The 12,065-nt window shown below is 36.9% G+C and overlaps 1 protein-coding gene across 1 annotated transcript; it reads right to left on the bottom strand.

Annotated features, from left to right (window-relative positions):
• Nucleotides 1–2,463: 2,463 nt before the first annotated feature.
• On the bottom strand, nt 2,464–5,874 carry LOC106131061 (uncharacterized). The gene has a single exon (XM_013330050.2). The coding sequence runs from the start codon at nt 5,578–5,580 to the stop codon at nt 2,464–2,466; it is 3,117 nt and encodes a 1,038-aa protein (XP_013185504.2). The 5' UTR covers nt 5,581–5,874.
• Nucleotides 5,875–12,065: the final 6,191 nt, after the last annotated feature.

Genomic DNA, 12,065 nt, shown 5'->3' with positions numbered 1-12,065 from the left:
TACCGACCTTCTTGTTGAATGTATTTTAATATTATAGAGCTGAAGAATTTGTTTGTTTATTTGTTTGTTTGAACGCGCTTATCTCAGGAACTACTGGGTCAAATTGAAAAATTATTTTTGTGTTGAATAGACCATTTATCGAGGAAGGCTTTGGGCTATTAACATCACTATTAGGAGCAAAGAAATAATAATAAAAAAACGGGGAAAATTATTTATCCTTGAGGGCTTCAATGATGTCCAAAATAATTATTTCCCGCGGAAGTCGCGGGCACAGCTAGTTAATAAATAAAATAGGAGTTGAATTAGTAGAGCGATGGGTCGGTGGGGTGATAGACCTGCGAAAGCTGTTTAATAAAGAAGTTTCATGTATATCTTCAAACATCTGCCGCCACAGATCTAACCGATGATGGACAGGGCCCATGAATTATTCAAGGAATCTCGGCGTTTACATTTCGGGAACTAGTGGGTTAGGGCAACCAAACTATATTATTAATGGCAGAATCTTTCATAGTACATTTCTGAAATTAACGTATTTTATTAAAATAATTACGTTTTGTAAAAAAAAAGGTTGATAAAAGCATAATAAAGTCAATATAAAATGTTTTTATTTTAAATTTAAGTGGCCAACACAGTTGTCTAAATTTTCTGGTTGCTTAAAGGCATCTGACGTTTTACATACATACATACATATAATCACGTCTATATCCCTTGCGGGGTAGACAGAGCCAACAGTCTTGAAAAGACTGATAGGCCACGGTTCAGCTATTTGGCTTTAAGATAGAATTGAGACTCAAATAGTAATGTTACATTACTTGCAATGTTACATTAAGACGCCAATCCATTACCTCGTATTAAAGTTAGTACTTCAGTGACTAAGTACGGTGTATACATATAATCACGTCTATATCCCTTGCGGGGTAGACAGAGCCAACAGTGTTGAAAAGACTGCAAGGCCACGTTGGCTTTAAGATGGGATTGAGATTTAAATTGTGACAGGTTCCTAGCCCATCGACTAAAAGAAAAATCCCAAGTTTATAAGCCTATCCCTTAGTCGCCTTTAACGATTCATGGGCAAGAGATGGAGTGGTCCTATTCTTTTTTCTATTAGTGCCGGGGACCACACGGCACGTAAATTTATTTTAATATTTTTTTTTATAAAATATCGTTCAAGTGCCGTGTGGTTCCCGGCACCAATACAAAAAAGAATAGGACAACTCCATCTCTTTCCCGTAGATGTCGTAAGCGGCGACTAAGGGATATGCTTACAAACTTGGGATTCTTTTTAAGGCGATGGGCTAGCAACCTGTCACTATTTGAATCTCAATTCTATCATTAAGCCAATTCAGTCTTTTCAAGACTGTTGGCTCTGTCTACCCCGCAAGGGATATAGACGTGACTATATGTATGTATGTAAATATCGTTCAACTTAATGGTATATGGTCACCCTACTTACCTGCCAACCTATTGTAGGATTAAAACGGCAACTCCGTTCAGTGTTGCCATTAGTTTGTGTGTTCGGGCCAGTTTGACCGACCCCGGTAAAGGTGCCAATGTTTTTGAACTTTGCATCGGTTGAATTAATTATCGCCAGTTTTGGGGTTAAGCCTTGAGTGCCGCCACCTGGTGGTAGATAAAGGAACCACATCAGACGGTTAAAACCTTTGATGCTGTTGTACTGAACCAATTTTAAAGTCAATGGAGACTGACTTCAAAATCGCTTCGGTGTTCGACTTCGGATTTAATTTTAAATTCTTTAGCCCGGCAAATTAGAATAGGACCATTCTATATCTTTCCAATGGATGTCGTAGAAGTTGACTAAGGGAAAGTGCAAATAAACTTGCAACCTGTCACTATTTGAATCTTTATTTCGTCATTACAGCTAAAAGTATAAGAAAAATGTGTACACTGTGTAATCATATAAAAGCTATTTATTAACCCACTTTAAAAAAGGAGGAGGTTCTCAATTCGACCGCGTTTTAGTTAAACTAAACTGCAATTTCATGTCATTATTCCAACAACCCGTTTAATCCCGGAATCCCTTTCATCCTTGTCCTTAAACTGAACCCTGTTCAATAAGGGTCCAATTAAATAAAAATACCGTGTCCTAGGCGAACTAAAAAAGAAAAATTTATTCCTCCATCTTACCAACTAATAACAAAGATAAAAAACCATAGCAACCGAACAATGCCAAAAATCAAAAGAGTCCATAAACTTACAACAAAACTTTATGCTTGGACATTCCGCCCACCATGGACATTATGTCCATAAAACAATGAATGAGATGTTAAAAACATTCACTATGCTATCTTTAAACTTAATGTTTTACTTAACTAAAATCAAATCTTCATAAATGTAACGAAAGTAAAAATAACCAAAAAGAAACTAACCTACTAATTCATAAGAAAAGGTTAATAGAAGTGCATGTGTATCAGTGTAAATGATAAAAAAAAATACCACAAATTTCTATTTAGCTATAGGTAAAATACACAACTTTGAGACGGGTCTCTTAATTATATTCCCTTTACATTTTAAAGTAACAACACGCGTAATATTATCCAACCCAGGGTGCTTTTGAGTTATAACTCCATACAACCATCTCGCAGGGGGAAGATCATCTTCCTTTACTAGTACTATATCACCAATATTTGGTTCTGGCGTTTGATAACTCCATTTGTACCGATGTAAAAATTGTGTAAGATACTCCTGAGACCACCTTCGCCAAAAATCTTGTACCATACGTTGCATAAACTGCCATCGTTTCAAGCTAGTCATGTTTGACGTTTCATAGTTTGCATCTGGTACAAGTACTAATGGTTCCCCAATCAAGAAGTGACCTGGTGTTAAAGGCTCGGGATCATCAGCCGATGAGCTTAAGCTTGATAATGGACGCGAATTAAGACAAGCCTCAATTTGAGATAAGAGAGTACTCATTTCTTCAAAAGTAAGTGTAGAAGTTCCGATTATCCGTCTAAGGTGATATTTAGTGGATTTTACGCCAGCCTCCCATAGTCCTCCAAAGTTGGGGGAATGGGGTGGGATAAAATGCCATTCAGTACCATTTGTAGATAACCAATTCGCTATTTCTGGCAGTAATCTAGACTTTTCTGTAAATAATAAGGACTTCAATTCACGTTCTGCACCCACAAAATTTGTACCATTATCACTAAAAAGCTCTGCGCAATGTCCTCTTCTAGCTACAAATCTTTTAAAGGCAGCAATGAATCCTTGAGCAGTAAGGTCACTTACTACTTCTAGATGGATTGCTCTAGTCACCATGCAGATGAATAAACAAATATACCCTTTATATGCATGATGACCACGCCCTTTGGACGTTCTTATAGCAATAGGACCAGCATAGTCGACGCCACTTCTTTTGAAAGGTCTCATTGGTGTAACTCTGGCTGTTGGCAATTGTCCCATCAGTTGCTCTCTACGTTGACTTGCATATCGAATACAAATAACACAATTGCGAATATAATGCTTTACTTGGTTTTTAGCGTCAATAACCCAGTATTTTGTTCTAAGATGATTGATCATAATTTGAATACCCCCGTGAATAGTTCGTTCGTGCGTATCCTTTATAATTAAGTTTGTTAAATGAGCTTTAGCCGGAAGAATGATTGGATGTCTTTTATTTACGTTCAAGAAAGTAGCTGTTCTATCCAACCGCCCACCAACACGTAAAAGTCCATCATCGTCAAGGTAAGGATTTAACGGTTTAAGTTTGCTTTTTGTTTTAACTGTTCCTCCTTTAGTTATACTTTCAATATCTTCATAAAAACTTCGAACTTGGCATTGCTTTATGTATATATGTAATGTTTGTTGTAATTCTACATTAGTTAGCCATTGAGGACCTTCATTGGTTTTATTAATGCTTTTCAAAATAAATCGCCTGCACCACGATATAACTCTTAGAAGTCTCCTTAATGATGAGAATCTTTCCCATATAATAACATCATCATCTATACTTGTTAATACTTGACATATTTTATTACCTTTTTCTTCTGTATTTGTATCATATGTTATATCATCTCCATTGTAATTTATGACTACCTTTCTCAAAAAATCTGGTCCTTGCTTCCACAGTCTCATTTTTGAAATGTCAGACGGCATAATTCCACGCGATGCAATATCCGCAGGATTATATTTTGATTGGACATGAGACCATTGAGATCTGTCTAAACTTCCTAAAATCTCTGCTACACGGTTAGCGACGAATACTTTCCACCGGCTTGGATGGATGCTAAGCCATGCAAGTACAACTGAAGAATCACTCCACGCATGAATGTGTTGCTTTGGAATACCTAAAATATCAGCTACCTCTATTAATAATTTAGAAAGTATTGTTGCCCCACAAAGTTCTAATCGGGGTATTGACAGTTGTTTGATAGGAGCTACTTTTGTTTTAGAAGTAACAAGGTTTACATTAATATTACTACATTTATCAATAACACGGATATAGACAACTGCGGCATATGCTTCACTCGATGCATCGCAAAATCCATGAAGCTGAACAGAAGTATCATCCTTTCGAGTGTTCATCCATCGGGGTATCTCGAAACTTTTTATTAATAAAAGCTCGTTTCTATATGCGACCCATTCGGTTAGTAATTGAGGCGTAAGTTTTTCATCCCATTTCAAACCTGATGTCCATAGTTTTTGAATAAAAATCTTAGCTTTTATTACAATTGGAGCAAGCCAACCTAATGGATCATAGAGACGTGATATATCTGAGATCACTTTCCGTTTCGTGATTGGCTCTTCAATTGTCGGCAACTGCACTAAATATTTAAATGTATCGTTACATTTGTCCCACGTAAGACCCAATATTTTAGTAATCGAATCAGATTTATCAACAAACTTTGGTGTCTCTGTCTTAGACTCTTGCTCTGCAATTCTATTATCATTGTCTTCACTGTTTCTATTATCTTTTATTTGCTCTTTCATACTTTTATCTCCAAGTTTTTCTTCGTTTTCTATCCACTTCATTAGATTTTTATCATTGCTTGTCCACTTTTGTAATTCAAACCCTCCTTTTCTAAGCAATTGTTTCATTTCAGTATATAGCTGTTGACCTTCTATAAAATTTTCACATCCTGACATCAAATCATCAACATAAAAGTCTGACAACACTTTTTTTGCAGCTATTGGGAAATGAACACCCTCGTCATAAGCTACTTGACGTAATGAGCGAATTGCTAAATATGGAGCTGACGATGTACCAAATGTAACTGTCAAAAGTCGATAATGTTGCACCTCAGAAGCAGAATCTTCACGCCAAAGAATACGCTGAAAATCAACATCTTCTGAAGATACACGAACTTGACGATACATCTTCACAATATCAGAAGAAATACATACAGGATGTGCCCGCCATCTCATTAAAATATGTCTCAAGTCATCCTGTAATGTGGGACCAACCAATAAGTCTTGATTTAAAGAAACACCGTTGGATCCTGGGCACGATGCGTCAAAGACAATACGTACTTTTGTTGTACTTCTATCGTTGCGCACCACAGCAAAATGTGGTAAATAAAAACCTTTGGAGCTTTTATGTTCTTCAGGTGGAATAATCTCCATATGATTTAGACTGAGATATTCAGCAAATACCTCTGCATATTTTTCTTTCAAATCTTTCTCCTTGTCTAATTTACGTTCTAATGAATATAATCTTCTAAGTGCTATTTCTTTTGAGTTTCCATTTAAGCATTGTGGACTGTATTCTTTGAATGGCAGCTTCACTATATAACGACCAAAAGAATCCCTTTTAGTCGTGCTTGAATATATTGATTCACATAGCTGTTCCTCTTCCGTTAAATGTTTCTTTGCTTTAACTAACGAAGGTTCGGCTTCTATTTCCCAAAATTTCCTCAAAAGCTTATCATCTTCTCCTATCTGAACATGCATAGTCACATTTGTATTACAAATAATCGTCCCAACATCTTCACCTTCATCAGTTTCTCCGGATATTATCCATCCCAGAGATGTATTTTGCGCTATAAGGCAACTGTTAGAATCTTTAACTAGGCCCTGCTTTATAATTTGACTGTACACCTTTGCACTGAGCAAAAGATCAATTTTATTGGGAGTAGCAAAGGTAGGGTCAGCCAACGACAATTGTGTAAACTTTGGACACAATTGAACTGCCACTTTCTTACTAGGAAGACAGTTGGTCAGTTTGTCTAACACATGAGCTTTTACTCGAACAACAAAATTGGTATCAAGAAGTGATTGCAATTGGATAAAAACTATATACTTAGAAACCACTGAAGGGCTCCTGTCACTTCCTAATACCGAAACATTACTTTTGCTTGCAATTTTCTTCAGTCCAAGTAATTGAACTGCAGACTCTGTTATAAACGAAGCCTGTGAACCCTGGTCTAACATTGACCTAAAAGTAATGTTTGCTCCTGTTCGAGATTGAATTTTAACTAAAGCAGTTGCCAGCAATACCTGAGATTGAGCTTTAGAGCAACAGCCTACTACAACATCATTGGAATCGCCTTGTATGACTACTGAGGACACAGCTTCGGCCCCATCCGATTGATTGGTATTTGTATCGCTTGAGTCATCAATCGACGGGACTGCTGAATTGGAATGAAGTAGAGAATGATGTTTCCTGGAACATATTCGGCATCTAGTTGACATGCGACATGAAACTACGGAATGGCGTGGACCTAAACAGTTAAAGCATAAACCCTGGTTTTGGACAAAATTGCGACGTGTATCGACATCATCTCTCGAAAACTTTTGGCATGTATATAATTTATGGTTTTCGGTACAATATTGACAACTTAAGGTAGTGGTGACATGAAGAGCTTTAACATTGTTAAAAGAGTTACGGCTGAATGTCTTATTAACACTATTTTTACTATTTAAAAACTCGAATGCGTGAAATCTGTTCTCTAAAAACTGTTGAAACAGATTCCACGATGGCAATTCTTGAGATGAGCTACTGACAGCTAATTCCCACTGTTTTCTAGTTTCTATATCTAACTTTAAACTTAAAATATATATTACCATTATATCCCATTCTTTTACATTAATACCTAATTGTTTCAAAGCATTAAGACATTCATTACTTGTGTCTAATAATTCTTTTAAGGCACTCGATGACTCAACAGTAATGTTTTTTTGACTCATAAATCGCGACAAAATACAACTAGCCAAGTACTTTTTATTGTTATATCTGTTTTCTAATTTGTTCCAACATATCATATAATTTTCCCCGGTAATAGGGACATGCCGTAGCAGCTGCTCTGCTTCACCTGATAAGTGGCTCTTAAGATAGTGAAGTTTCTGCACTTCATCGAGTGTCTTATTGTTATGAATTAGCGAAACAAATAAGTTATAAAAGCTAGTCCATTCCGAATACTGGCCGCTAAAAATTGGTAACGAAATTTTGGGTAACTTTATATTGGAAACATGTTGAGAGGCATCGGACATCTCATTATCTGATATACTTGCGTAATTATTTTTCAACGTGCACAGCATTTCTTTTAAATCCGATTTATATTCAATGTAAACATCTTCAGTTGACGAATACAAATCTTGAGTGTGATAATCAGATTCTTCCAACTCATTTGGTTTACACTCTTCAATTATTCTTCTATGGGTGGAATAAAAAGATGACCACAATGTATCAAGAATCTCTAGTCTCGTCTCCACATAAGAGCTGGTTAGTATATCCTTGGGAGTCTTTTTAAAATTACGCCTTGCTTTAGAGAGACTAGAAATAGTATCATACTGAAGCTTAAACAACGAACTCATCTTATATGTGCACTTTTAGACAATCTCTATAGGTATCTATTATTTTCCCCTTTATAGAAGATTCAAGATTCAGATTACTTACAGATTTGTCACCACATTAAATAAAACTGCATTTTCTATCGGTTGATAAGTATTGATACCTTCACGCTTTGATGATATAAAACACATCTGTTTCATTGGGTTCATGCTATGAGGCAATAGTGAAATATCCGCCATTAGATGCTTCCGTATGTCGCTTGCGGAACTAGGCCGCAATCCGGCGATAGGACCATGTTCAATAAGGGTCCAATTAAATAAAAATACCGTGTCCTAGGCGAACTAAAAAAGAAAAATTTATTCCTCCATCTTACCAACTAATAACAAAGATAAAAAACCATAGCAACCGAACAATGCCAAAAATCAAAAGAGTCCATAAACTTACAACAAAACTTTATGCTTGGACAACCCTTTAGATTTATTTTTTGCAAAACCTTCAAGATATCCGCTGACAGGCCCGCGGGCGTTGTGAGGGACTTCTTAATTAAGTCTACCTTGTCGCCATTTATATAAAGGCGTGAGCACACAAAACACGTCAAGAGCAGCGCAGTTATAGAGCGGGAAGTCAAGTTAAGGACGTCCTGGCAAAGGGTCAGGTCAAGAGTACCCGAAGGAAGTATGCAGAGATCGTGGCGAGTGGAAAGATGTAGTCTCTGCCTACCCGTCCGGGTAAGAGGCGTGATTTTATGTATGTATGTATGTTATAGAGCGGTGTGGTTTCCGGTACCGGTAAAAATTTTTTGGGACCACTCCTGTTCTCATGGATGTCGTAAAAGGCGTCTAAGTGATAGGCTTGTAAACTTGGGATTCTTTTTTAAGGCAATGGGTTAGCAACCTGCCACTATTTGAATCTCAATTCTATCATTAAGTCAAACAGCTGAATGTGGTCATTGGTCTTTTCGAGACTGTTGGCCTTTTTCTACCCCGCAAGGGATATAGACGTGACTGTATGTCTTACAAAGACTGATAGGCCCCGTTCAGCTGTTTGGCTATTAAGCCAAACAGCTGAACGGGGCCTATCAGTAGAATATCATTAGATAGAATTGAGATTCAAATAGTGACAGGTTGCTTGCCTGTCGCCGAGAAGAAGCCTTTTTTTTTTTTGGTCGGGTTGTCACTTAAGCAACATTGTATTTCTTAGCTCCGTCAATAAAAATAGATATCAAGAAATTAAGTGTTCGACAACTGCTGATTTTATTGTTTTTCGGAGATAAACATTGCTGAGACATACTGAACATATAATTCTGTGAATTCGTGGTGCTTTATGTGTGGAACAGTGAATCGAAAATCTCAATTAACATTCTCAATTAAGATTATTGTGAACTTTTGTTCGATCTACCCTCATGAAATTTAACATTTTGTGCCGTCACTTGCTGTCAATTGACAACCGGAAGTGTAGTTAAAGACAACCAGTGTTGCCCTTATTAGAAAAAAAAAAAAAACTACATCGACCAAGGGGGCGGCACCTACATCCCGCGTGCTATTGGCTGCATCGTGACGTCGTCGAGTCCTGCCCCCAACTTAACACGAGAAGAAGCCGAGGGCGGTGATACTTGACCGGAGTGGTGGTTGAGTGAACGCTTTAGCTCTTTGTATGTTCTAATAGCCTGGTACATTGGCTCGCTCAATCCAGCAATTTGTGTTGCATTTTCTCGATATTTTATTTAATATAATGCTTTGCCACGGCTGTAATTCAACGCTAAGGGACAATAATTATTTGAAATGTAATGGCTGCAAATCCGAATATTGCTTCGCTTGCCTTAATTTAACTTATGATGCAAGCCAGTTACTTACCCCAGAACAAACAAATTCATTGAGTTGCCCCTACTGTCGGAATGTAACGCGGCGTATGAACAGTGACGATACGCCCTGCCGCCCGAGATGCCAAAAAGGACAGGCGCAATTGATAAATGAATCAATGAATGTTTCTTTTGCCGACCTGAGTCATGACATTACTGCCGACACTAGTGTTGGTATCTCCACGGATACTGCCCTTGCAAAGTGCCCCGTTACGATGGAAAGTATTAGCAAACTTTTTGACTTAAAGATGGCGCCGGACTCCACAATTATGAAGAATTTGAGATCTGCTCTTAATAAAGACATCGAAAAAATGGTGGCTGTGCATGTCAACCGAGCAATTGAAAATTTGAAGACTGATTTCTCTTCTACCACGGACTATTTGGCTGCTGAGCAGGCTGATTTGAGATCTGAGATTAGAGAAAAGGACAATCTAGTTAAACAGTTACAATCTGACTTATCAATATGTCAAAACTCACTTGCTAAATTTCAGACACGAATTCAAACTATTGAGAAAATCTCACGCGACATGAATCTTGAGATACACGAGGTGCCTGAGAGCAAAAACGAAAACTTACCTGGCATATTGAAAAAACTTTGCGAGTGTTTACAGGTTGATATTCCTGAAATCGATGTAAAAGCATGTCGCCGAGTTTCAAAAATGAATACTTCATCTGGGCGACCACGCAATATTCTTGTCACCCTTTCATCTCAGAGACAACGTGACTTGGTCTTGTCGTCAGTCACTCGTTTCAATAAAGCTCATCCTAGAGATAAACTCGCCTCTACTCACATTGGCTTTGCGGGAGAAACCCGCAGGATTTATGTGGCTGAACACCTTTCTCCAGAAACAAAAGAAGTGCACAGTGTAGCGAGGAAATTTTGCAGAGACAATAACTTTAAGTTTGTGTGGGTTCGTTTCGGCCAAGTGTATATACGTAAAGATGAACAAAGTCCAGCTCGGCACATCAAAACCATTGACTGTCTCAACAAACTATTGTAAAAATTATTAGGTACTTTTTCTTTCTATGTAAGTAAATATTATTTTTATAATCTAGTTCCTAAAACCTTTCATTATGATAAGTATGTATTATCAAAATATTAATGGAATGCGAACTAAGTTAAAACAATTTTATGAAAATCTACTGAATTCTAACTATGACGTCATATGCCTGACGGAAACTAACTTAAATAAAAATATTTTTGATGGAGAGTTTGTTGACTCTCGCTATAACATCTTTAGAAGAGACCGCGATGATAATAATTCTTTAAAAGAGGACGGCGGTGGCGTCCTCATTGCAGTAAAAAAATCATTCCAGGTGCTCCGACAGGCATATTGGGACAGCAATCTAGAAGATCTTTGGATAACAATCATACCAAATAATTGTAATGCCTCTAAAATCAATATATGTGTTTGTTACCTTCCTCCTGAATTAAATTGTTCTAAGAGGGATGAATTTTACTCGAATTGTCAAAAGATATTGCTGAATCACTGCATAGATGACAGAAACTTAATCATTGGAGATTTTAATACACCTGAATATTCTATTGCTCTTGACACTGACGGGCCATCATGCACCTCACAAAGTAAAAAATTACTACTCTTACAGGAATTCATCTCAATTTGCAACCTTTATCAAAGTAACAACATTCCTAATGACAATGGTCGGTATCTAGACCTAGTACTATCATCAGTCAATTCATTGACAGTTACCGAAGCTGATACGCTAAGTTTAAAGGATAAGCATCATCCTGCTTTGGAATTTGAATTTCCCTCCCTATGTAATACTCCAAAAAATTTAAAACATAATAACAATAAACGCTTGAACTTCGCAAGGTGTGATTATGACAGCGTAAAGCATGAGTTGGAGTTATTGGACTGGCATAATCTTTTATTGAGCTCTGACGTAGATGAATGTGTAAATATTTTTTATGAAAAACTTTTTGAAATTATTAATAAATATACACCATTAACAACTATGAAGTCCAATAATTATCCAGTCTGGTATAGTAAGTCCTTAATAAAATGTTTCGAAGAAAAGAATAAATTCCATAAACTTTTTAAGAAATTTAATAACCCACGAGATTATGATGTGTTTACTTTATTACGCGCTAGAGCCAAAAAAATGATAGATTATTGTTATAAAAATTATGTGGCCTCAATTGAAGAAACAATGACTGATAATATAAAATCGTTTTGGTCTTTTGTAAATAATAGAAAGGGCAAAGTCTCGATTCCTAATGTCATGCGGTTTGGCAACTCTTTTTCTTCGACCGGTCAGGGAGTATGTGAGCTTTTTTCAAACTATTTTGCCTCGGTGTTTGAATCGGATCAGCAATGTAACTCCTCTGCTACGAGCAACAACAATCTCAAGACACCTGAGTGTAGACCTGTTGACTATATGTCTCATATTTATATATCTGACAAAGACATAATGGCGAAAATCAAGCTTCTTGACTCA

Source organism: Amyelois transitella, chromosome 22 (genome assembly GCF_032362555.1).
Source record: "Amyelois transitella isolate CPQ chromosome 22, ilAmyTran1.1, whole genome shotgun sequence".
In the NCBI taxonomy this organism is placed as follows: domain Eukaryota; kingdom Metazoa; phylum Arthropoda; class Insecta; order Lepidoptera; family Pyralidae; genus Amyelois; species Amyelois transitella.
The sequence above is the reverse complement of the archived record's forward strand: the minus strand, read 5'-3'. Positions and strand labels throughout refer to the sequence as shown.

Bases quoted from the DNA above. Each gene is read 5' to 3' on its own strand.
- LOC106131061 (XM_013330050.2), bottom strand. From the start codon at position 5,580: ATGGAGATTATTCCACCTGAAGAACATAAAAGCTCCAAAGGTTTTTAT.